We start from the raw sequence: 25038 nt of genomic DNA on the forward strand, positions 1-25038 counted from the left end.
CCATCTATCTGAGGCAGATGGAAGCAGAGGTGGAAGGACTCCACGCGGGGCTCTTCGCAGCAACCCCAAGAGGACTACAAGGCCCTGCGGGACCCCGCTGCCTGAAGGACCACTGTCTCTTTGAAGACAGCAGCTTCCCAGCCACCCAGAGCTCCATCGGCAGCGGGCCTCTGCTCCAGAAGCTGCCACCGCACCTGCAGTGGAGGAGGCCCCCTGTAAGGACGCCAGGGCCCATGAACAGCCACAAGATGTGACAGTGCCCAGGGCTCGGGGCTAGTGGAGAACAGGTCTAAGAAACACAGGAAAATAGGGCTTTTCCTACTCTCTCCTCTCCACTCAACACAGCAAATGCTTCTGACACCAAATTATTCTGACACCAAACTCCTACCAGGTAGTTCTTCAGTGGACACAAACAAGTGTCCTCTAATTCAGTCCAGTTCTGACATTATCTACTTTGCCCTTGCATTGGATCTCACAGGATGAGGGCTCAGTCCCCTCCACCCCCAGAATTCCCTTATACGAAAGTAATGGAAATGGAGACACTTTTGTCCAGGATTTCTAATTTTAGAAACATATAGCTTTGGGGGGTTTCAGGGAAGTAAGCAATTCTAGTCAGCTGTTTCCTTATCTGCTTTAGCCCAAACAGAGACTGCCCTGCTCCGGGAACACACAAGCTGAGCTTCTCTGTTCCCTGCTCCCCAACCCCACCCAGAGAATGCCCAAGGGAACTTTGCAAGTTGCAGAGGAAAACTCACCCTCAGTACTTGGTTTTGGTACACTGAGATGTGGGTCTATCTAATGCAGGGACTGCCTGACACACCTTCTAGTCCATGGAGCCTGGGGACTCGTCTGTAAGGCAGATCCCACTTATGGACCCCCACTTGTAGTCAGTGATCTTGATGTGTGCAAGATTCCAGGTCTCTGAGGGGGTGCCTCACACACTCTTGAAGCATGGCAGACATGGCCTGCTTGCAGAATCTGTGACTTCTGGGAACTGGAGGGCTCAGTCTTGTAAGGTTGGCACCCACCTTGGATAACCTGTGCTTTTGACCCTGGACTACAGCTCAGTATTACCATGATCCACTCCTTGGGTTCTCTTCATTTGCTAGAGAGATTCATGGATCTCAGGGAAACACAGTGTTTATTATTAAGGATATTATAAAGGATACTGATGAACAGCCAGATGGAAGAGATTGGGAGAGGATGTAGGAAGGAGTCATGGAGCTTCTGTGCCCACTCTGGGAACCTTCATGGTTCAGCTGACAAGAGGCTCCACAAACTCTGACTTTCAGGGTATGGGGTAGGGTTGGGGGGTTATAGAGTCTTCATTACAAAGGCACAATTGAGTAGATCATTACATTTGGTGATCAAGTCAACCTTCAGCCCCTCTTCACTCCCTAGAAGTCCAGGAGAGTAAGGCTGAAGTGCCCTTAGTCTTTCCCAGAGATCAGCCCCCATCCTGAATCTACTCCAGTCTTCTCATTAGCATACAAAAGACGGTCATCATCCTGTTGGTGATTTCAATGGTTTTAGGAACTAAATGTTGTGAAAGAGGAGGGAGACCAAGTGTATACTTCACACTATCACTCCAGGTCTTTCTTACTGTCATTAATCCCCAAGAGATGGGAATTGGGTCAGTTCTCACATTCCCCTTTTCCAGTTGGTGGGGACCAGGGTGAACCTGAGAGTGGTCTAAGAGGTAGCTTATCTCTCAGGCCCTGACTACACAGAGTTCTCCAGGACTCTGAATTTTATGAGCTGTAAGAAGGACTTAGAAATAAAATGGACAGAATCTATATCCCAGATTTTTCTGGGACAGCACTGATTTCACATAGATTCTTCATCTTTGTCCTGTGAAGTTCAGTTGTAGGAAATGAGAAAATATGGTCATTGTAGCTCCTGAGTGTCCTTGTTCTCAAACATGATGACAATTCTGTCTATCCCTTCAGGAGCTGCACATCAACCCCCAGTTCTATTCTACCAAGGCTAAAAGGATGGATTTGTGCCAGGGAGTTGTAGGTAAGTCTGCACCCAGCCCTGGCCACCTGCGAGCCTGGCCCCACCAAGCCAGGGGTGGTAAGCAGGGGACTCCAGAGATCCCAACTGCACAGGGGCAGGCAGGTTGCAAATGTCACTCAGCAGCGACTCTACCTAACTGTATCTGGATGAGCTCTGTCCTTTGCTGGAAGTTTATAGAAACCTATCCTCTCAGAATGTGTGAAAAACTCATACTTTGCCCAGGCCCCCAGATCATCCTCAGTGTCAGTTTATAGGTCTAAATTTTGTTTGAGAAAAATGAGCCCTTTATTTCACTCCCCATAGTGAGTCCTTGGGACGCCAGTTAATAGACTCTCTAGATTAGGTCCAAGCAGGGCTATCATCAACTTGGCTTTTTAAAATAGTAAATGGAAACAACTGTTGGCCCTCAGGGAAGGCACAAATACATTGTTACCCATTTTGCAGATGGGAAATTGGGTCCTGGAGAAGTGAGACTTTCTCAGAAGAACATAGATCAATCACCAGTAGGATTTAGAAAAAGTTGGTTGTGTTTGGGTCCAAATTCCTGAGGAGGGCACATTTAGGAAGCTGAAAGCTGATCCAATAATATGGCTGAATTATTGGTGTCAAGTTTAGATTACAGGCAATGTTCCTTACCCCCTGCTCTGGTCCTTCGCTATACCCCTTCCTAGTGTATAATTCCCGTCTCCTAAACTAGGCTAAGCCCAGAGAGGATAGCAATTGGAACTAGGTGTTTTTGTTGCACGCAAGACATCCTCAGTAGGCGCACGAAGATGCTGGCAGAATGTGCATGCGTGCACAGATTCCCGCAGCCACAGCGTGCTCTCTGGTGCAGGAGACTGCTGGTTCTTGGCTGCTGTGCATGCGCTGACTTTGCACCAGGACATCTTGAGCCGGGTTGTTCCCCTGAATCAGAGTTTCACTGAGAACTATGCTGGCATCTTCCAGTTCTGGGTGAGTGTCTTCCTGGTTCCTCAGCCTGAAGAGGGCCATTGGAAAACAGGGCTCGTAGAAGGGCCATGTCTTTGCCTCTGGGCTATCTTCCTCGGCAGACCTCATTCACCAGTGGGCACTCTCTCCCTCCAGTTCTGGCACTTTGGGAAATGGGTTCCTGTGGTGATAGGTGACCGATTGCCCGTGAATGAGGCTGGCCAGCTGGTGTTTGTCTCCTCTACTTACAAGAACTTGTTCTGGGGAGCTCTTCTGGAAAAGGCCTACGCTAAGTAAGAAAACCACTAGAAATATTCCCCCTCCCTTCTCTTTTTTTTCTCTCTCTCAGTGTTGAGGGCGGAGAGTGGAATCAGGTAAAGCTAATGAAGTGTGATGCTCAGCCAATGGAGAAGTGAGAACATCTTCAGGTGTTTTCTGTAGGAGTCAGCTGAAGAAGTAGTCAGGGATTTTACCTTTCTCTAATGGATGGAGGGGTTTACGAGGGACAGGAACTCTTAGTATGCATTCTTTCTTTTGATCCTGGGCTGGAAGGAAGGCTTGGCAGATACGTGCCAAAGAGCAACCCAGGAATGGGTTCCCTGCTCATTTTGGCCTTCCCATCTATTTATAAATACCCTTTGCCTTTCCTTCTCATGTTAATTCCTTCTCTGGGAAGGCTTTCTGGTTCCTATGAAGACTTGCAATGTGGACAGGTGTCTGAAGCCTTTGTGGACTTCACTGGAGGGGTGACAATGACCATCAACCTGGTAGAAGACCCTACCAACCTCTGGGACATCCTATCCCAAACCACCTACAGCAGAACCCTCATTGGCTGCCAGACTCGTATAGGGGTGAGAGTGGGATGTGAGGTGGCACAGGGCAGCCTCTCCTGCTTCCACCAGCTCCCTTCATCTGCCTGCTGCTGCTCTCTCCTGCGTGGGACCCAGGGCTTCCATCCAATACCACCTAGAGTCCTGATCTTCAAGCCAGGGCAGTGGAGCTAAGTCTTCAGGGCATGGTAGAATAAAAATGGTGTGTAGAGAAGAGAGGTATTAAATATCAACTACATGCAACATCCACATCCAATTCAACTACAACAAAGAACTGAGAACCAGAGTAGAGAGCCCTCAGTTCAGACCTGCCTCAATGATCCGTGTAACCTCACACAATGACTTAGCAATTGATCTGAGTTTGTCCTCTGTAAAACGTAGGTTATAATCACTTCCAAGTGGCTCATTTGTTGTTGAGAAGGTCAAATGAGACTATGGATGGTGAAGAGTTTTGAAAGCTGTGATGTACCACATCATTTTGATTCTCTTCTACTTCTCTCTCCAAAAACCGCTGCTCCCTCCAAGTTCATTCCAGGCCTCCCAAGATTCCTGGAATGAGCTGCACGCAACTAATGACTGACTGGGGTCTCTCTTTTGTCTTTGCAGGAGGAGAGAGTGCAGGAGAATGGGCTGGTGGATGGCCATGCCTATACTCTCACAGCAATCAGGAAGGTGGGGTTAACTAGGTTTCTCATATCCCTCTCAGCCTCCTCCTTTCCCAAGGCTTCTTACGAAAGCCTTGGCTCATCTTGGTGAATGCTATTTGTGCCCAGTCTTGTATTAAAGTAATCATAAAGTCTCTGGTGGATCCTTCAGGGCCTGCCAAAACTGGTGGTGGACTTCCAGTAACTCTGTACCTATTTTGGGGGGTAAAGTGTTGGGCCTAAGCTTTGCCACTCCCAATGCATCATTTCAGCCTCTCCTAATGGGTCACCCCTTAGCTAATCAGCCCTGCTGTGCTTCACTTCACTAGATGGCTGATGGCAGCCTTTGGCCTGGTTCTTCACTCCCAGGTTACCTCTTCTCTCTCTCATGCTACTCTCCAATAGTCTCTCAGGTTCCTCCAATTGATATTCATCTTTTAAGCTTCACAGTGCACTGAGAAGAAGGATCAGACAGGCACTCTGCCCACAAATTGCTTAGTGTCAAATATGGACACCTGAGAAGGTTAAAGAAGCAAAGTAAAAATGGAGAGAGGAGAGCATACAGGGAAGACTTTGAGGGCTCAGAAGTAGAAGAGAAGAGATTCACCAGTTGGCTTGGGGAGAAGTCAGAAAAGGCTCCACAGAAGAGATGGCATGGATTGGCTCCCACAAGATGGGTAGATCCCTAAGAAAGAGAAGGGCATTCTAGTGGGGCAGGGATTCTGCATGGGCAAAGCATGGAGGTAAGAAATCTTTAAGATCCTCTGACATTCCCTTGAGAGGCAGACTCCCCCAAAACTTTCCTTTAACTGTTTCAAATTTCTTGCATTCAACTCATTTGTAACTTCATACTTCTTGATCTCCAACAGCCATGAACTTTCATTTATTTTCATATTTATTTAACAAATTCATATAGCACTTGCTGTGTGCTAAGTACTATTTTAGGTGTTGGACTACATTAATTTCTGCCTCTGTTTTTACGTGACCTTCTCCTTCGGTGTCTTCTCCCTTTCTCTTATCTTGCAAGAATGATAATCTTTGGATTTAGGACCCACTTCCTAATCCAGGATGCTCTCATCTCAAGATCCTTCCAAACAGGATTACATTCACATGTTCTAGGTGGTCAGATGCTTTGGGGATCCACCATGTAAGCCACTACCATAGCTGTGACTGTTAGCTTCATTTTATAGATCCAGAAACTGAGAGACAGAAGGTTAAATCATCTGTTCTGAGTCCCGCAGCTAGCAAGTGCAAGTAGCAGGGCCACTTTCTACAGTACCAACTCTTCAGGTCTTTGATTTTCCTTTGCAAGTTCTCAGCTGCAGGTCTGAGTCTCACCCAGATATCTGGAAAACTTGGCACTTAGCCAAGCCACTAAACTGCTTCTCATTTTATGTAGGTGACCTGCAAATATGGACCCGAATATCTAGTGAAACTACGGAACCCCTGGGGGAAGGTGGAATGGCAAGGAGACTGGAATGACAGGTTTGGACTGCTGGGGAATGGGAAGAATCAGACAGGTGAAAAAGGAGGCTGCCATTTGCACACAAATTCAGATGTGTGCTTCCTTTGGCCTTAGGCTGGATTTAGAAAGCTTTCAGAGTGTGAAGCTCCATCTCTCACAATTTAAAAGATGCTTTATGGTATGTAGGTCACTTTCTCTTTTTTAAAAATATTTTTCAGTTGTTAATGTACCTTTATTTTTTATTTGTTTATATGTGGTGCTGAGGATTGAACTCAGTGCCTTACACATGCCAGGCAAGTACTCTGCCACTGAGCCACAACCCCAGCCCGCACCCCCCCACCCCCATCACTTTCTGTTTTGTTAGAATAATTAAAATCAATGTTTATTGAGGACTTGCTAGAGATATGCTAAATCCTTTGATCTTTTACTACCTATTCAGTTTCCCCAGACAGTGCTATGTAAGGTCTGTAGCTGCATTTCCACTTTACTAATGGAAAAAACAGATGCTTAGATGAAGATTTGCTTCCGGTCACATAGCATGACTCAATGAAGGTCTATGGTACCTCAGTCTAGTGTTCTATCTCTGGAGTGTCCAATGCATTCTTGCGCTTGTTGAGTCAAAGTTAGAGAAATTTGAATTGATATCTACTGTCTAGTTACCTTAGTGACCTCTGGGCATTCTGACTGAAAGCCTACATTTAGGTTGTTTTTGCCTTAAGGAAGCTTGAAAGAGATGTGGGTTTTACAGGGAACAGACTGGGTATAGGGCATAGATAGGAAGAGAGGCCAAGTGTGAGAGTCCCTCTGCTCATTATGAAGAGTTGCCATTTTTAACCCTGTGTAACACTACAGAGTACACAAATATGTCCACATCTACATTATACTTGACCATTTTTGTAGATGAATAAATTAAGACTTGGAAAAGCAGGTTGAATTTTGCCCCAATAGTATGTGCTGCTTTGAATAAATTGACAGAGGTGACAGAAGAACTGAGTCTATGTGGAAAATGTCACCCTCCCAAAATGCTTAAATTCTTAAGTGCTACATAAATATATCATCATAGTGTTGGTGGTGATTGTTCACTTCCTAGGACAAGTACTAACATTAGAGATAGGCGATGAGTCAAATTATCGTTTTGTTACTTTCTATCTATATCATCTAAGGCAAGTTTCATAATTTTTCTGAACTAGAGGTGTGGTGAAGATTAAATAAAAATAGGGATGGGCTGGGGATGTAGCTCAAGCGGTAGCGCGCTTGCCTGGCATGCGTGCGGCCCAGGGTTCGATCCTCAGCATCACATACATACAAAGATGTTGTGACCGCCAAATACTAATAAAAATAAATATTAAAAAATTCTCTCTCTCTCTCTCCCTCTCTCTCTCTCACTCTCTCTTAAAAAAATAAAAATAAATAAAAATAGGGACTTTTATTCCATAATGTTTTATCTGCTGATAATCCCATCTAGTGTATTTTCCATTTCAAATACTATATTTTTCAGTTCTAGAAATTCCTTTTCCAAATCTCCCATTTCATCTCCCCTTATGTCTGTATTTCCTTTTACATCCTTGAGAATATGGAGTATGGTTATAAAAGCTATCTTCACATGCTTATCTGTTATTTCCATCTTAATTATCTGTTAACTTTATCTATATTGGTTTCTACTGACTGTTTTTATTCCTGGTCATGGATCACTTTTCTGCTTCTTCATGTGACCAGTAATTTTTTTTTTTAATTGGGTGCTAGACATTGTAAATTTTATTTTCTGAATGTGGAATTCTATTGTATTCTTTTAAAAAGTTGGGCTTTTCCTGCCAGGTAGTCACATTGTTTAGGGATGGTTTGGATACTTTGAAGTTTTCAAGCACTTGTAGGGCAGATTAAGAGAAACTTTTATTTCAGTGATAATTTGACTCCACTACTAACCTGAAGACCCTCTGGGATCTCTAGTGAAGACTTTATGTATTCTAAAGGGTCTTTTAACTCTAGCTGTTGGAAGTTCACATGATTCCCAGCTCTGGGTCACCTCTGAGAATTGTTCTGTCTATAGACCAGCCTTATGCAGTTTCATTTTAAGAAAGCACAGATAAAATTTCAGGCACAGGCTCAAGGAAACCCCTGTGAAGTTTTCTGGAGCTTCTTTATGGAGCGCCCCCACCCCACTCCCTCCAGGCACTTTGCCCAGTACATTTTAGCTGCCTTGGTTTCCTGGAACTCCAGACTCTATCTTCTCCATTCAGCAGGACTGACAGGTTCTTTTTGTATTCCACTTCCTGTATCACTGTCCCGGAAACTCCCTCAGGAAGAAGCCCAGGTGGTGTGAGAGCTCAGCCCATGGCTTCCTTCCTCCCAGGATCACAGTCCTGTGCTGAACACTGCCCAATGTCTGAGAATCATTTCTTATATTTTGTCCCACTTTTGGTTGCTTGTGGTAGGAGGCTAATATAGGACAGTTTTACTCCTTCATAGCCAGAAGTAGAAGTTTAATATGACGGGCTTTGAAAATAAGCAATTCCAGACTCAAATGCCAGCTGTGACATTGAAGAGTTTTGTGACTTCAAGCAAGTGACTTGATCTCTCTTAATCTCAGTTGCCTGATCTCCAAAATGGAGATCAATGTCTCTCTGTCAAAGTTGTTGTTAGCCTTAAGTGATGCTAGCCTTAAATGAAATAAAGTACATCAAGAGCCTAGCCTGGTGCTGGGCTTTGAGTAAGTGATTGATTAATGTTACATGTTGATCTCATAATGCAGACTGTAAGATTTAGTTGTCTGCAAAACAGTCTGAAAATAATACTAAATAATGACACCACCGAGCATTTACTAAAGAATTTCTGGCATGTTCTTCACAATCTTGTCATTCCTCATGAAAATGTATCTTTTCTATTTTCAGTTCGAGAAAATGGGAGCTGCTGAGCCCCAAGGAGAAGCTTCTGCTTCTGAGGAAAGATAATGATGGAGAATTCTGGTATTTGACTTGGGGATTTGGGACACATGCCCTGGCTTACATTCAGCAAATATTTTCTGGGTGCCTCATATATGCCAGGCATCTCATACAAAGAGGTCAGTAAGACACACTCCCTTAACGGGCTGCCAGTCCAGCAGGGCCAAAAGGGAAATACACTGTCACAGTCCCTGGGATCAGAACCAATACTCAACAACAGCTCACTGCCCGACACTCATAGAAGCCAACTCTGTGGTTCCCAGTTTTTATAACAAAACCTTTCACTGGAGGCCACCAAACTAGGGAGCAGGTAGCAAGTTCATCTCCCTGATCCACAAGTAGGGGAGGAATTTAAGCATCCCAAGGTTAAGGGAAACGGGGTTGACAGGTTGCAGCCAGAGTCTTGTATGCAGGTCCAGGTGGAAGGTGATGATAATTTTGCTCTGTCCTGTGACTGTTGACGGCACCCCTCCCTTCTGCTCTAGGCCCAGCAGGCACTATTCTCCTTCCTCAGATTCCATTATGTTCCCTTGGAGACTTTGGTTCTAAGGCCATTTTAGGGCATTTTGAAAAAAAAAAAAAAAAAAGAAGCTTGAACTTTTTTAAGAACAGGTGAAGATGCCATTTTGAGGGAAGGATCTTTGACATGGAGCCCAACGTGTGCTCCAAGCAGGGCTGGGAGGCAGCGGCCTCTCGGGCCTCCATTTTGCTCTCTGCTCAGTGCACTCAACACAAGGTTTATCTTTCCTGTCCTGAAAAAGGAGATGAAGACGGAATGGACTACAGAGTCTCGTCAAATGACAGGCCCCCTAATCTGGGCCCTGCCGAGCAGAGTCACACTACGCCTTGTCACCCCAAAGCTACCTCCCAAGACAGCCCAAGTGGGCCCTGCTGCTGCTGGAGTCCCACAGAGCCCCCTCTGCTCCCTCCACCTTTGTTTTCCACCCTTTCTATTTACCTCACCCATGTCCCATGGACTGGTGTTCTCCCTTACCCGTCCACACTGCTGTGGGGCCCTCACTGCTGTGGGGCCCTCACTGCTGAAAGTCTTTTGCTGAGCTCTAGAGCCCTGCAAATCCTGTCTTTCTACCCTGCGGATGAGCAAACTGAGCCCCAGAGAGCCTATGTAGCAGGACTCAGCTCACAGTTAGCATGTGGGGGTGAAGATCTTGATTAATAACCGGGCACTCACCCACATAGTGCCTATTGAACATCATCAGTCTATTGACTAGTTGAGAACACCTCAGTTTGGCTTTTGTCACTTTCACCCAGAAGCTGGACCATCATCTTCAATATTAACAAAGCTAAAAGCCAGAGGGTCTGGGCTTCTTGGGGCTCCACTTCCCCTGATGGACCATCACATGGATCAGGCTCACCCCATTCCTGCCTCCAAGGCCAGCTGGGCTCTGCACAGAGCCTGGAGGACAGGGCCTTGGTCTGAGAGAGGGTGGGGTGCCCAGACCATGGCCCCATTCCTGACGTGTGTCCTTAGGACAGGGCATCATCTCACTTGTCTGTGCTGTTTCCTCTTCTTCTCCAGGATGTCTCTGCAGGACTTTAAAGCACATTTTGTGCTTCTGGTCATCTGTAAACTGACCCCAGGCCTGTTGAGCTTCGAGGTGGGCCAAAAGTGGATGTGCACCATGCAGGAAGGGAGATGGGAGAAAGGTAGCACAGCTGGAGGCCGGATGAAGTCCTTGTGGCAAGGTGAGCACTCATTGGGCTCTTGGATTGGGGATGCCATGTGGGGGAGCCCATGCAGATGGTCCCGTAGACTGAGCCCTGTACATGTGGCTGAGGAGGAGAGGGCTGTGCTTGTCAGCTGCCCACTCTAGTCCTGGGCTATATCCGCAGGGAAGAGGGGCCACCTTTGGTCCCAGTTTGCACAGATGTACAGTCCTCTCTGTCAAGTTCTCAGCTCTGGGTCTGCATCTTTCCCAAGCAGTGCCCCCTCTAATCCACACCAAGGGGACACAGGCACACAGGCGTGGTCACTGAGTGGGTGAAATCTTTCTTCGGTTTTGGGATAAGAACACTGATGCATCGAAGCAACCGCTCCAGGAAGGGCAGGACTGGAACAGTAATCACAGCCAGGTATCTCCCCGCTGGAGTCTGGTAGGCAACACACAACCAGGACTCCTGGACTCTCCAGTTAGAGGAGAAAAATGTGCCTAAATTCTTGAGATGGGAGGTTGGTGACCATGTCCCTTTTTCTATGATGGAAGTGGCGAGCCTCCTTTTTGAAGAAAAGACCTCTGAGTCTGATCTCAGAGGGGCAGGGTGGCCTTAGCTCTGATGTTCCCTTCCCGCCACCACATTCCCAATGATCAAATCTGCCCTTATGCTCAGGCTTCACCCTTGCTAAAGCATGAAGGCTCTGAGCAAGTTAACACTGTCACTTATTTAAGCAGCAGTTGTTCTTGGGCAGGATATCTGGGCCAGGCTTTGCTGGGCAAAGGGGCGACAGCATAGGAACAACTCTGGGCAGGTGTGTGTAGGAGAACCTGAGGTAGAAGAACAGGAGGTAAATGGGACGTAGAGCTGAGGACGAAGGGTCTCCACTCTGTCCAGATGAACCTCAGGTGTGAAGCCTGGTGAAGGTGTCCTCAGACCGTGCACCTCTCAGTGGTTTGGGAAGCCAGATGCCAGCAGAACCAGAGTCCTGTTCTCACCTTGCTGTGTTCTGCCCAGATACATTTTGGAAAAATCCACAGTTCCTGCTGTCTATCTGGAGGCCTGAGGAGGGGAGGCAATCCCTGAGAACCTGCAGCCTGCTAGTGTCCCTGCTGCAGAAGCCCAGGCACAGGTGCCGCAACCGGAAGTCTCGCCTGGCCATTGGCTTCTACGTGTTCAGAGTAGGTGGCCACTGGGGCCTAGAGTGTGAGGTCCAGCGTGGGGTCTCCAACAGCTACCACTTTTTCCTGGTCCTTGTCCTTTTAGCTATTTGTCCCTGTCCTTGGGACTGGGTTTAAGTCTTGGCGCTTTACTTAACAATATGCAATCTAGAACAAGTCACCTCCTCGCACTTGAACATCAGTTTCTCCACCTGCCAAATAGGGGCCACGAAGTTAATGCAAAGGTTGCATAAAAGAAGACCATGTGGTCGCACTTTTCACAGTGCCTGGCTCATAGATGGTGCAGACAATGTTGGCTCCTTTCCTCTCCCAAGCAGCCTGGGGTTCCTTCCCCAAGGCTTCCCCCCAGTTTCCCACCAGGGATCGAAGTGCCCAAGGAAGGGAAGGGACCCCTGAGGGGTGTCTTCTGTGTCGGATTTCATCAGGGTTTGGGGTCCTACACTGCCTAACCAAATCTTTCTTTGTTTTCCAGGTGAGCAAGGTGTGGTCCACACTTGACCTTGACCAGAAGCCCTAGTTTGGACTGATGCCATTTTCTGTGACTAAGCCACTGTGAGATTGGTTTTGACTGTAGCATCCTATGCAAGAAGCTGTGAGAATGTCTGGATAATGCCAAGTGTGTGTGTGTGTGTGTGTGTGTGTGTGCGCGCGTGCATGTGTGTGTAAGTAAAGAGCATCTGCTATTCCTTTTTTGTCTGAGGATCCTGAAAAATCTTTACACTTCTTTAAGGAGATCTCAGCCCAGCACAGAACCAATAAATTTCAGAATTCATTAAATCGCTGCATAAATATCTAGTACTAATATTGAAGGCTGTCATAGCATAGGAAGGATGATAAATGACAACCTTGCCTGAGTTATAAAGCCCATAATAAAATAGACCTAAAACATATGGAACATCAGGAGAACCACACAGCCCACCTACTCAGGGACAAGGGATAAAAGCTTGGGGAGCTGGGTGTGGTGGCACATGCCTCTAATCCCAGAAGCTTGGGAGGCTGAGACAGGAGGATGGTGAGTTCAAAGCCAGCCTCAGAAACTTAATGAGGTGCTAAGCAACTCAGTGAGACCCTGTGTCTAAATAAAATAAAAAAAGGGCTGGGGATGTGGCTCAGTGGTCGAGTGCCCCTGGGTTCAATTCCTGGTACCTAATAATAACAACAACAACAACCATAGCTGCAGCAGTAGCAGCAGCTTTGGGAAATGGGCAGGGGGACAAGAACCATCTGGAGCCAGTGTGGAGGCACCAGAGAAGAAGCCTGAGGGATTCCAGCGGGGGGGGGTGGGGGGTGGGGGGGGGTGGAGAGACAGCTATTATTTTGTTTTCCAAGAAAACAAGAGTGAAGCCCTCATTTTCTCCTATTGGACTGAATCAAGCAAAAGGACTTTTATAAAGAATCCATTGTGCATTGGGTTGTGTTTTTGGTTTTCTGTTTGTTTTGCCCTCCTGCCGGAACACTGAGTACTCCCAAAGTTGCCTATTAAACTTAAAAAGTTGCCTACTTATATTAAACTTACAGTCTAAATGGAATTTGGGTCAATTTACAATAAAAAGTGTAAGCAAATGAAAACTGCAAACCAGTTATAAAAGTAAAAAGGCAAGGAAAATGTCATAAGGGAATGAGGGAAGGCAGTCCATCATACAAGAAAAACTAAACCCAGAACAGTGATGAGGGCGGATTATAAAATTAAGCTCTGAAATTCCTAGCAGATAAAGCAAAGAGGGCAACTGGATGGTTCTCTAGTTCTCATTATCTGAAAAAGAAAACATATATCATAAAGTGATGTATTTTGTTTCCCCAGCCCCAGGTGAAATCTGCTGAACAGGTCTGTGTTGATGGGTGATGTCTTTGTTAGCAGTTATATGTAAACCCAAGGCATGATCCTGGACCTCTTCTTTCTCCATAGCCTTGAGTGAGGACAAAGGGGAGAGGAAGTAAAAAATAAAAATAAAGAGAGGTAAGGGAAGAAGAAAGAAAAGCAGATAACAAAGCAATGTGAGATCCAGAGAGCTGCTTCAGGTCAGACTTCCCATGCGGTTCTCTTCTTCTGAGGCTGTTTTGGCTGGGGTGACCCTGCCATGTCCAGCTATCTGTACGTAGCTGCTGTGCTGCACGTGGAGGGATGGTGATGGTCCAGCTGCACCTGTGACCACTAGTCATATCTTGGTCACCCTGAGATTATGTCACATACATGGAAGCAAAATAGAGTGTACAAAGAACATTGGAACTCAGCTGTCCTGAATGGGACTCTCCAGGACAGATGACTTACCTTGGCTGAGCCTGAGCTCCTGGATGGTGAAATGGAGCCTGCAGGCACGGGGACAAATCAACTCACGTCAGCCCCTGCTGGAGTTCCAGCAAAGGTGCCCCCAGCATGGTCTAGTTCTCATCCTCCTCACCCCTCAGCCTCATCCTCCATGGGGGTAATGGGATTTGCCTGATCAAAGGCCACTTCGGTCCTGGCTCCTGAAAGAGGGCCCCAGGCCTGGTCACCAGCCCTGGGTGATCACCTCCACTTGTGTCATTCTGTTTCCCACCCACAGCACTATAATGACAAGAGGAAACTGCCCGGTGAGTTCTTCTGGGCAAATGCTCCCCTGAGCTGGCCTGAGGTGTTCCTTAAAGAAAAGGAAGTGAATCAGGAGCTGTGGCTGGAACCAGGCACATACCTTATCGTGCCCTGTGCATCCGAGGCCCACCAGGAGTTGGAGTTTCTCCTCAGACTCTTCTCCAGGAAGCACATCTTGTAGTAAGGACTCAGGTTGGGGTCTGCGAGGGCCATTGCAGGCAAAGAGGACAAGGCTGGAGATGGTGAATGGGGAGTCTCTGCTGCTAGGATGAGAGAGAGATAAGGAAAGCTGGGGACCACGGTGGCTCTCTATTTAGAGGCCATCCCTTTCCACTCTCCTTCCACCAACCCTGGAAGAGAATGGGATGAGAACCATGCTTAAATGTCAGAGATAAAAAAAAAAATAGAGCAGACGTAGCCCATGCCCTTGTAAAGTTGAAGATCTGGTAAGGACCCAGACATATAGGCCGTCATGGATATTGCAATATATTAAGTATAAACATTTCTATGCCCAGAGGCTAGAGGAGTATCAGAGAAAGGTATATGAGCTGAACTCCACAGTCCTGAGGGAGCAGGGATGGCTTCAGGGAGGGGTGACTCCTGAGACAGGCACAGGGCTTGTTCAGATGAAGGGTGGTTGTCATTCATTAGCTGACTCAGCCGCCACTAGTATGCGTTGAATCTACATAGATTCATCCCAACCAAACTTAATATTTTGCCTGTGATTGATTTAATGTGATAGTCTTTCAATAACAGGTGCTTTGTTTTGGTTTGTTTTTTTATGTCGTGGCCATAATAGTTTGAGCTGATCTCAGGCCTCACTGCCAGACCAGACCACTGAGTTTTGAACTCTAAGTAGGGGTAGTTAGAGGAGGTTAGGGGAGTTAGGAGAGGTGAACTATGCCCTGTGGCCGGACTGGACACTTCAAGGGGACGTGGGAGGTGAGAGATGTGAGCCCGGTAGGACTGCATGGCACTTCAGCTATAGAACTTAGAAGATGAGCTCCCCCAGGAGGGCCAATATTGGTTCAGAGGTTCCCAAGATGATCCCCCAGAGGAAATTCTCTGTCTTTTTCTTTCCTCAGTGAACTTGGCAACAATTCCAGGGTGGTCTACTCCAAGGTGAGAGGTCTGGTTGGAAGTCCACACGACGGGGCCTATTTCAGTGTCAGGGTGGTGGGCACCTCTCATCCTGGTAAAGGGCCAGCAAATATCTGTGTACCCTGCTTCCCTGCTCTATGGCAAAGGTACATGTCATCTGTTGTGCTCTCAAAGTGCCCATGTCAGCTGTTTTTGCTCCAAGAAAGTATAGATAATTGTCCTTCTGGTTGGGTTCTCATCATCCAGGGCCCAGCGCTCCAGGGGCATGGGAGATACCTATACTTGCTCTGCTTCTGCTTCTCTCTCCCTGGTGTTTCCTTGGCTCATTTTGCTATGTGTTACTTCCCCAGCATCAGGGAGAACCAGAACAACAGAGATGTTTGTGAATGCTGTGTTGCAAAATTTAAGACAATGCAAGGTCAATTTCAGAGGCCTGGGAGCCCTGAGGTATTAACATTTGCAGGAGAGTCTATTTATACAGCTCTTTTTGTTTTTCTGTTCCTACAGGAAATAGTAGAACAAAATGAAGAGCAGAATGAATTCTTCACCAAATTCTTTGCCAAGGTTAGTTGACTGGTGGTGTTGGGTAGGGGTGGGAGGAGGGGGAGGGGATAAAGTAGAGCATAAAATTTTATGAAATGTGGGCTTGTATTTGTTTGATGCTATATGTAAAATGTGATTTAAGGCTTCCTCTTTCCCTGTTGTAGTCAGCTTTTGTCTCACCTTGACCAAAATACCTGACAAGAACAACTTAAGGGAGGAAAAGTTTATTTGGAGCTCATGATTTCAGAAGTTTCTGTCCATAGATGGCTGACTCCATTGCTCTGAGCCTGGGGGTGAGGCAGAACAACATGGCAGATGAGTGGGGTAGAGGAAAGCAGCTCAGGACATGGCAAAAGGAGAGAGAGAGAGAGAGAGAGAGAGAGAGAGAGAGAGAGAGAGAGAGAGAGAGCGCGCGCGCTGCACTCACCAGAAGCACAATATAAACCCCAAAGACAGTGACCCACCTCCTCCAATCACTCCCCAGATGCCTACAGTTATTGCCCAGTTAATTCAGATCAATGGAATAATGCAATGATTAGATCAAGGCTGTCATAACCCAATCATTTCACCTCTGAATCTAAACCATAACATCCCTCGGCTGCTACTTTCTATTAAAGTCTTCACATTCTAGATGAGTGTGAAGAGGCATTGTCTCTAGAAGTAGTTAAGATGATTATCTATTCTTGGAAGCTATATCAATTAGTCATGGGCAAAGCAAAGAGGATTAATTGGAATCTTATATGTAGTGTTTATAAAGGTTTTCCTCCATACCCAGGGTTTCTAAACATTTTGTGCTGCAGTCCTTTAATCAAATGAAATCTAATAGTGAATACAAACATATAACACACACACACACACACACACACACTCACTCATACACACACACACAGAGTAAACATTATACATATGACTATGTATAAATTTTATGAATTCAAGTGTATGATACTTACATTTCATTAATATTTTATAAAGTCAAATTTTAATAAAAATTCTAAAATTTAAATCTGGAATTTTGGCTGACGAGCTTTTGTGAAGAACAAAATTCAAAGCAAATTGCTGACATTCTAAAATACTTCCACAGAGAATCACTGCTCCCTATAAACCTGCTTCTTAAGGGTTCTACCCTGCTGGTGTGCTCTGGACTTGGCAACCAGTCAAAGAGCATTGTAAAGTTTTTATAAAACCTCAGATTTAATTACATGTCTGGCCACAATCCTTGTGTACGATATAATGGTGTCACTTATTTCTGCTCAGAAATGGCACATATACCATGTTGAACCTATGCAGGACAGGATGTTCCCAGCCCCAATAGCTTGTAACCCCTCTGCTAATGAGTGTTCAGGAACAATGGTTTTCTCTCTCCATTCTGCTTTCCATTCAGTATCCAGAAATAAATGCCATTCAACTGCAGAAGATCCTGAACCGAATGACCTGGTCAAGTAAGTATCTTAGAGTCATCCAGTAGGACTCACAAGGGGACACACATTTTCAATATTCCATCTCTGTTTCTCTTGGCTTGGTGGGATGTGTGAATCAGTGAAAGCTGGTCTCACCTGGCAACCATGTTTGACACCAGGATGGGTTTGGGGGCTGGCAAAGCAGTAGAGCTTTGAAGTACTTATTTTTTGCTTGGTTTGGGTGTGTAGAGGTTATGGCTATGAAAATGAAGACCTTTCCCCATTTTGCTAGTTTGAAAAGAAGAACTCCTTTCTTGGCATATCAATTCCATTTCTTCAACCTGGGTCATAAATATTAATTATTGACTAGACTACCAGGGAACTCTCTGATAAACTCATATTTAAATTAAGCAAGCTACAAAAATCTGGAATAATACAACATATCATCTAGGAGGATTGCAGATGGGGAGCTTTAATATGATGTCTAGGATAAATTATTAGGAAAACCCAAAGTCCATACAAAAACATTGCATATACATATTTGGAACAAGAAGACCATGGAGGAAATACACTGATTTCTGCAGGGAGGCAATTGAACTTCAGAGTAAGAAAGATAAAACAAATGATTAATGAGTATTTTCTATCTAAGATATTTGATTGCCTCTTTATATGAAGCCAAGATTCTGAACCTATACAAATTACAGTCCAGGGTATGTCTCAAGGTTTGAAATAGTTTCCAGATGTTTTCTCAAAGTCTAATTTACTTATCAGTGAAAGGTCCAGAAAGGAAGACTTTAGATGTTCTAGAACACCAGAGACCCCTGAAAAAATTCTATGCTGATTCTAGAAAAATTAACTAAAAGAAATGGCTTGTGCCATTTTTAAGTGTCTTGATTGCAAGTAGGCAAAACACTTTTCCTAAAAATGTGTGAACAAATTGCTTTTGTTAGTCTTATGAGAGAATTTCTGCAACTTTCTGTCAGAGAACTACTATAGGTTTTGACAAAATATTTGGTAAAATCTCCCACAATGTGAGTTGGAAAATAGTAATGCTAGACATATTCAGAAGTCTTAACATCATCCCCACAGCTATGCAAATATACAACAAGAGAAATAATTCTTTATTATTGGTGAAAATCTATGTATATTTTAGATGTCTAAAGGAGAATCCTTTTATTTCCCTAACTTTAACCAATGGCTTAGAAGAAGACATAGGATGTAGAGTCAGTGCATCTGCAGATGGTGCCAAGCTGGGAAGAATCACCTAAATAATAGACAGGAGAATAAAAATCCAGAACTTTCTCAATACACTGGGCCCAAAGCAAAAAAGATGAAATGTAATTAGGATGCCATTTTAATAAAACACTGCCATTGTAATTTTTTTTAAAAAACTAGTTGCACAGGTTCCTAACTTTCTAAAGACCTCTTTGTTTTTCTTTTGTGTGGGTGACAGTTTGTGAGAGATATTTGGTTAATTTAGTTGACCTCCAACTTATGAACTAATAATCTCAACTTGCTGCTAAATAAGCTGATGCAAATTCAGCTCCATTTAATGGAAGCATTTAGATCTGTGTTTATGAAATTGTTCTCCAAGTAACATTAGACTAAGTGGTTTTAGTAAATATTCTAGGAAGTGAAAGGAATTCATTTCTGTGGTCAGTGACACTTGGGAAATTCTGTGTCACACTATCTTGTCCACAGCTCAGGTGTGTCAGGCCAGTGGGGTAGGCTGCTTCAAGGCCCAAGAAAGTGCCTGCACGTGACATGAGAGATATATGATTTATTGGGGCATGTTTTCAAGAGATCAGTGACTGCTCCAAGAGGAGTTTGGTGGTGACAGCCTGAATGGGTAGCATCTCTGTCCCTCTAGGTGCCTTGCCAAGCACAGTGCCTCCATCCCTCATGACATAGGTCCAGAAAAAGAGTGCCTCTGTCCCTCATGATGTTTTTTCCAGTGGCAGCACCTGTGTGAGTGACAGGTATCCGCTCCATAGTGCCCCCAGTTCGCCCCCCAGTTGCCACTGAGAGAGGGGTTTTGTTAGGCTGCAGAAGCACTGATACCATCAGCATTAGTTTTCTTAGTTTGCTTACATGATCAGCATCCCAAGGAGCAATTGTCCTGGCATACAAGCAAGAAAGTAGCTTTCTAGAGATAACACTAACTCGCCCTAGTTCCCAGTGTTTACAAGAGAAACCAATGTCCTTCAAGATAACATGGATCTGGGTCTCCCTCACTGCTCCCTTAACTTGGCTAGGTTTTTGGGAACAGAAAGGGGGCATTCAGGGACACGGTGTTTTACTATCTCCCTTTGTTTTAAGGACAATAAACACATAATTTCAATATTGGCCAAGGTGCTTTGGTGAAGGGAGGAAAGGAGCTATAGACACAAATTATATCTAGGATCACAAAACTCTCTGCAGAACATCTCCCTTGGAAAATAATTTGGGAAATGCTGACTGAGAACTTTGGAAGTCATAGGCCCACTGTAATCAAATTGCATCAGAGGAATGTGTTCAAGTCTTGGTGTCATATTTTAGACAAACACTGGCAAAGCCTAGGCTCCAGAAAGGGACGACAAGGGTTTAGAAACCATTCCATTTGAACAATAGTTGGGGATATGATCCTGTGTAGAGGGATGGGAGAAATCACAGAGGAGACAAATATCATTTTTATGCTTTTCTGGAGACAGAACTGGGCCAGTGAGTGAATATTACAGGAGAATCCTTTGGAATCAAAAAAATTCAAAAAGTTTCTCTGGAAGCTCTGTCTATGTGGAAGGGTGAGCACTCATCAATGATGGAGCAGCCATTGTGAAGCCTGAGGAGAAAATCCCCCAGTTTGGGTGGGAACTTGAATCAGCAGGCCTCGCAGTTCTCCTTCAGGTCTGGGAGTCTGTGGCTATGATCCTGGCCCTCCCTAGATGCAGAGCGTGTGTTCATTTCTCCCACTGTAAACAAAGCCCAGCCAGAAGGATGTCCTCTCTAGGGTGTAGGAGCCACCATCAGGTCCCCAGTCTCTCCACTGCTCTCTCCTTACTCTTTCCACCCTACATACACGGTGTCAACAGAATCTCTGGCTGCCCTGGGCAGTACTGCCTCCTTCTGTTCAGAAAAAGGGCTGCAGTCCTAGGCCAGCCCTCCACTATACAAACTCCTTTGCTTCCTGCAGGTCTGGGGAGCAAACAGCCCTTCTTCAGCTTTGATGCCTGCCAGGGGATCCTGGCCCTCCTGGACATATCTTTTCAGGTTTGTGGGTGGGTGTGTGCTGCTGGTCGAGATCTTTGCTCATCCTGTCCAGGTTTGGATCCCCACCCAGGCCCTTGCTAGTTGTTTGATCTTGGACAATCACTGAACCTCATCATGCCTGCACATCAGGTACACATCTGATACAGTTAAGAGAGTATTAAAACCTCCTCTGTAGGGTTGGTATGAAAATGCAAATAGATAACTCAGGTAATGTGCTGAGGTCAGAACTGCCGTCTATTAACTATCTATAACAATAGTCTGCTACGTGCAGTGGCTTATGCCTGTGATCCTAACCCTCAGAAGGCTGAGGCATGAGGATCACAAGTTCAAGAACAGCCTGGGCAACTTAGCAAATGAAATTTTTTAAAAAGTAAAATAAAATAGGCTGGGGATATAGCTCAATGGTAGAGTACTTGCCTAGCTAATGCAAGGTCTTGTATTCAATTTCTGGTACCAACACCTCCCCCCAAACATATCTTATTTTCCTGAGAGTAAGGATGAGGCATCTGCAGAGTGCTGCCTAGAAGTCATTCTCCAGCATTCATAAGAGAAAGCAAGAGCCACAGGGCTCTGAGTCTTTCCTCTGATGATGGCAATGGTTGCCCTATTTACATATCAGGAAACCAGAGCTCAGGGAAGTCAAAGACATGCAGGACCTCGACTTTCCTCGTTCCGAGCCCTGTGATTTTCCTAGCAAACGTTCTGACTTTCCAAGTGGACAGTTAAATCAAAGTTTGATTATCTGTACTGCAGAGAGGCAGAGAACGGGTCATCTGAGGAATTTTGTGAAAACAACCGTCTTTGCAGACACTCAGAGGTGGTACAGGATGGTACAGGCAACGGGACAGGTTCCATCCTTGTCCCCAGCTCAGGGGAAAAGGGGGAGCTCATTTCTAGACCATGGGGGAGCTAATGCTACAAGGTGTAAAGCGCATAACACAGGGAAAGCATGCAACTCAGTGCCAGCCACGGGAGGGCCCAGAGAAGGTGTATGGTGGTGTTTTGACCCAGTCTCTCTGATGCCTGGGTATTTCGACATTGTCTACAAGGTCACCCATTTTGCTTTTAACTTTTTAAAAAACGAGTAAGTAAAAAAAGCAGCCTTAGCCACCTTGTGCCTAAGTTCTTCCGTACATTGATTTTAACTCTAACAAGAAAAAGTTACTGGATTTTATTTATTTATTTATTTATTTATTTATTTATTTTTTTTTTTTAGAGATAGGAAAGGGGAGAGAGAGAGAGAGAGAGAGAGAGAGAGAGAGAGAGAGAGAGAGAGAGAGAGAATTTATTTATTTTAGTTCTCCGCGGACACAACATCTTTGTTGGTATGTGGTGCTGAGGCTCGAACCCGGGCCGCACGCGTGCCAGGCGAGCGCGCTACCGCTTGAGCCACATCCCCAGCCCTGGATTTTATTTAAATCACATCCAATTGGCCATGATAAAATATCCTGCTTCACTAAATGATGGCTGTTGTCATCACTTTCGACATCATCACTTCTTCCAAAGCCACTGTGCTATGGCTCATTCTATCCTTTCCTAGCAAGGGCAAGGGAGAGCTAGGCTGGACTGGCCAGTGAAGGGAGGCCAGGTAGGGACATCGGACCTTGAACGGGGCCATCCATAAATTGTACACTGCTTGTAGAGGGCCCATTAGTGCTTCCAGAGCCAAGGATGCAATGCCATCCTGCCAGAGTTCACCTTGACCTGTTATCAGCTTAATGCATCAGGGACTGTGAGCATCCAGGAGTTCAGGGGCCTGTGGAAGCAGTTGATGCTGTACCAGGTAAGGACAAGCCCTAGCCATACTCCTCTGAGGAATGGTACAGAAATGGCAATTCTTCAACACTACATAAGATATTTCTCTCCCCTTTATACCTGACCACTTGCCACATCTTCTCTGCTCTTCCTGAAGTGAGTGCTTGTTCTTCCTCTCTCCCAAACTCAGACAGCCTGCTGCAGTGGTCTCCTGAGTTTCTAAGACACACATATGATCAGCTTGCTTCTTTGCAAAACCCTTTTAAAGACCCCCATATGCTTTCAGAGGCAGTCCAACATCCTCAGCAAGGTGTGCATTTAAAGTTCTTCGGAAATTGGCTTCTCCCTACTCTTTCAGTCATTACTTAAAACTGTCCCACTTTTTTCTTGAGTCATGAAGTTAGAACCACTTCAGAGCATGGAAAATATACTTAAATCAAGCACATTGACCCACACCCAGACTGTCCATACCCCATGAGAAGACCTTGGTCTTTTTCAGAACCTGTAAATAATGTGAGATGATAGGAGCCTAGCCTGGACCCTCTGCTGAATTCTTAATCCACCAGCGGTCCCCCCGCAGCTGTGACACTGGCACACGTAGGGGCTCAGATGGTGCTTGGGCGTGCCTGCCTTCCTTAGCCTTTGGTTTTGGTTCTTTGCAGGAAGTTTTCCACAAGCAAGACAGTAGCAGGTCAGGACTCCTGGACTGGGTGCAGCTGCAGGCTGCCGTGATGGAGGCAGGTAAGCAGAGGAATGGAGGAGCTGGTGCCGGGACAGGTGCCCACTCCCCGGGCAGGGAGGAGGGGTCCCATGACATTCTGAAGTGGCTCCCCAAATGCAGAGGCTCACAGGTGTGGATCTGCAAGTATCAAAAACATTCAGTATTCTGATTGTTATGATCGTAGCTAAGATTTATCAAGGATTGGCACATCTGGTCTCTCATTTAATCGTCAACAACTCCCTGTTCAATCCACCCTACAGAGGAAGAAATTAAAGATCAGAGAAGTTAAAGAACTTGATTGGGGTTTTAATGCAGGAATACTGGGCCCTGGGATTGCCAAGTCAAGCACTGAGCACTAAGTCTGAGTACTAAGCAGTCTGCCTCCTGACTTGGAGGCCAATGACCACTTGATAAAAAGATTTCCATGCTGTTGGCCTAAAGGGGCAGGCATGGGGAATGGAGATGAAATTAATTGATTAAATAATTAGAAGATTTGAAATGAATGACATTAAAACAGATCTCTACGCTATCAGGATTCAAGTCCCTTAAGTGAATGGATGGGTGGGGACATGGGTCCCATAGCGCCAGCACTCAGCACGGGAGCCTGTGCTTAATGCAGGAATCGTGCTCAGGGACGACGTCTGCCAGCTGATGCTCCTCTGCTACGGTGGCCCCAGACTTCAGATTGATTTTGTCAGCTTTGTCCACTTGATGCTGCGTGCAGTGAACATGGAGAATAAGTGAGTGGGGGACTAGGGGCTTTCTCTTCATGTCCCATGGTTGCCCACCTGTCCCTAGTTCAAGCTCAAGAGAGCTTAGTGCCAGTCCAGAAACAAGAGGCTGGGGAGCCCTGGGGACTGTGGGTCATGTGCCAGTCTAAACTAATCCACACCCTGCCTTGCTCCAGAGGCAAAGGGTGGAGGTATTTCATTTATAAGAAGTGTGGCCATGTGTGGGTACATGGAGGTGGAAATTGGTTTCCCTTGCATTTTCAGCATGTATGTGGTTAAGGTATGGGGAGGTATGGAAGGAACTAGTTTTAATGTTTCACACACACACACATACACACACACATACACACACACACACATACGCACATACAAAGTAGCTGTGTTCCTTTCTGCTGTATTTTTCACAGATGTCTTCCAAAACTTAACCCAAGATGGCAAAGGGATATACCTCCAGAAGCCCGAGGTAAGACTTCCCCCAAGAAGCCAGCAGTCTTGGTTAAGTAAAGGTGGCCCTTGCAGGCCCAGGCTCTTATGAAGTAGAAGGGTTCTGGGGGCCCTTCATTCTATTGTGTTGGAGATTGGGCACTGCATTTATGGACTTATTCATTCATTTATGAAATATTTACAAAGTACCCACTTAGTGTCCGGTATGTCTGAAGGGACCGGGGAGTGACTAGCTCTGATCACAACAATGCCATGTGATAACCCCATAAATTTTCAACAATGTATGACAATCATTTGTTTAACTCCCAAGCCACATGACTGGGAGCCAGTGGGTCTCAGCTGGCTTGTTCATACTTCTGCAGGCTGGCTGGGAGCTTTGCTGGGACACCTTAATTGAGGAAACTTGACCAGGCTTGGCCTTCTGAGGACAAAGACAGAAGTACAAGAAAGAGAGCTTAACACGCAAGGCTCCAAGACCAAGGCTCTGATCTGACACACCACTCCTTGCAGCTCCTTCTGTCAATCAAAGCAAGTCACATGGCCAAGTCCATTTCAACAGACCGGCAAATAGCCTCCTCCTCTTTCATGCCACATGGCAGATAGCAGGCCATGAACCCAGAGATGGGTGAGGAACTGGGTCTAGCAGTGAACTCCAGCACAGACAGTAATGAGAGATCTAGTCTCCATGGAGCACTCCACGAGGCCTCTCTGGAGGAGGTGGCATTTAAGCTGAACATGATTAAAGCATATTCTATGTGTTTACAAGAAGGAGCCAGTCAGGGAGTATTCTGGCAAGGAAAGGCGTTGGCTGAATGGATCAGTGTGTGGAATTCTGGGTAGAGAAGAGAG

General features: G+C 45.7%; 1 protein-coding gene across 1 annotated transcript; it reads left to right on the top strand.

Annotated features, from left to right (window-relative positions):
* Nucleotides 1-17: 17 nt before the first annotated feature.
* CAPN14 (calpain 14) lies at nucleotides 18-24818 on the top strand (the record flags this gene model as incomplete). Its single annotated transcript, XM_081265159.1, has 20 exons — nucleotides 18-215; nucleotides 1950-2019; nucleotides 2855-2973; nucleotides 3106-3242; nucleotides 3626-3800; nucleotides 4389-4451; nucleotides 5823-5908; nucleotides 8777-8851; nucleotides 10368-10534; nucleotides 11519-11682; nucleotides 14226-14431; nucleotides 15337-15373; nucleotides 15860-15916; nucleotides 17277-17334; nucleotides 20462-20526; nucleotides 22253-22321; nucleotides 22956-23034; nucleotides 23634-23750; nucleotides 24153-24208; nucleotides 24789-24818. 20 exons carry the CDS (start codon nucleotides 18-20, stop codon nucleotides 24816-24818), a joined length of 2028 nt encoding a protein of 675 aa, XP_081121285.1.
* Between the last annotated feature and the right edge of the window lie 220 nt (nucleotides 24819-25038).

Source organism: Spermophilus citellus, assembly GCF_964194105.1.
Source record: "Spermophilus citellus genome assembly, chromosome: 13".
Lineage (NCBI taxonomy): Eukaryota > Metazoa > Chordata > Mammalia > Rodentia > Sciuridae > Spermophilus > Spermophilus citellus.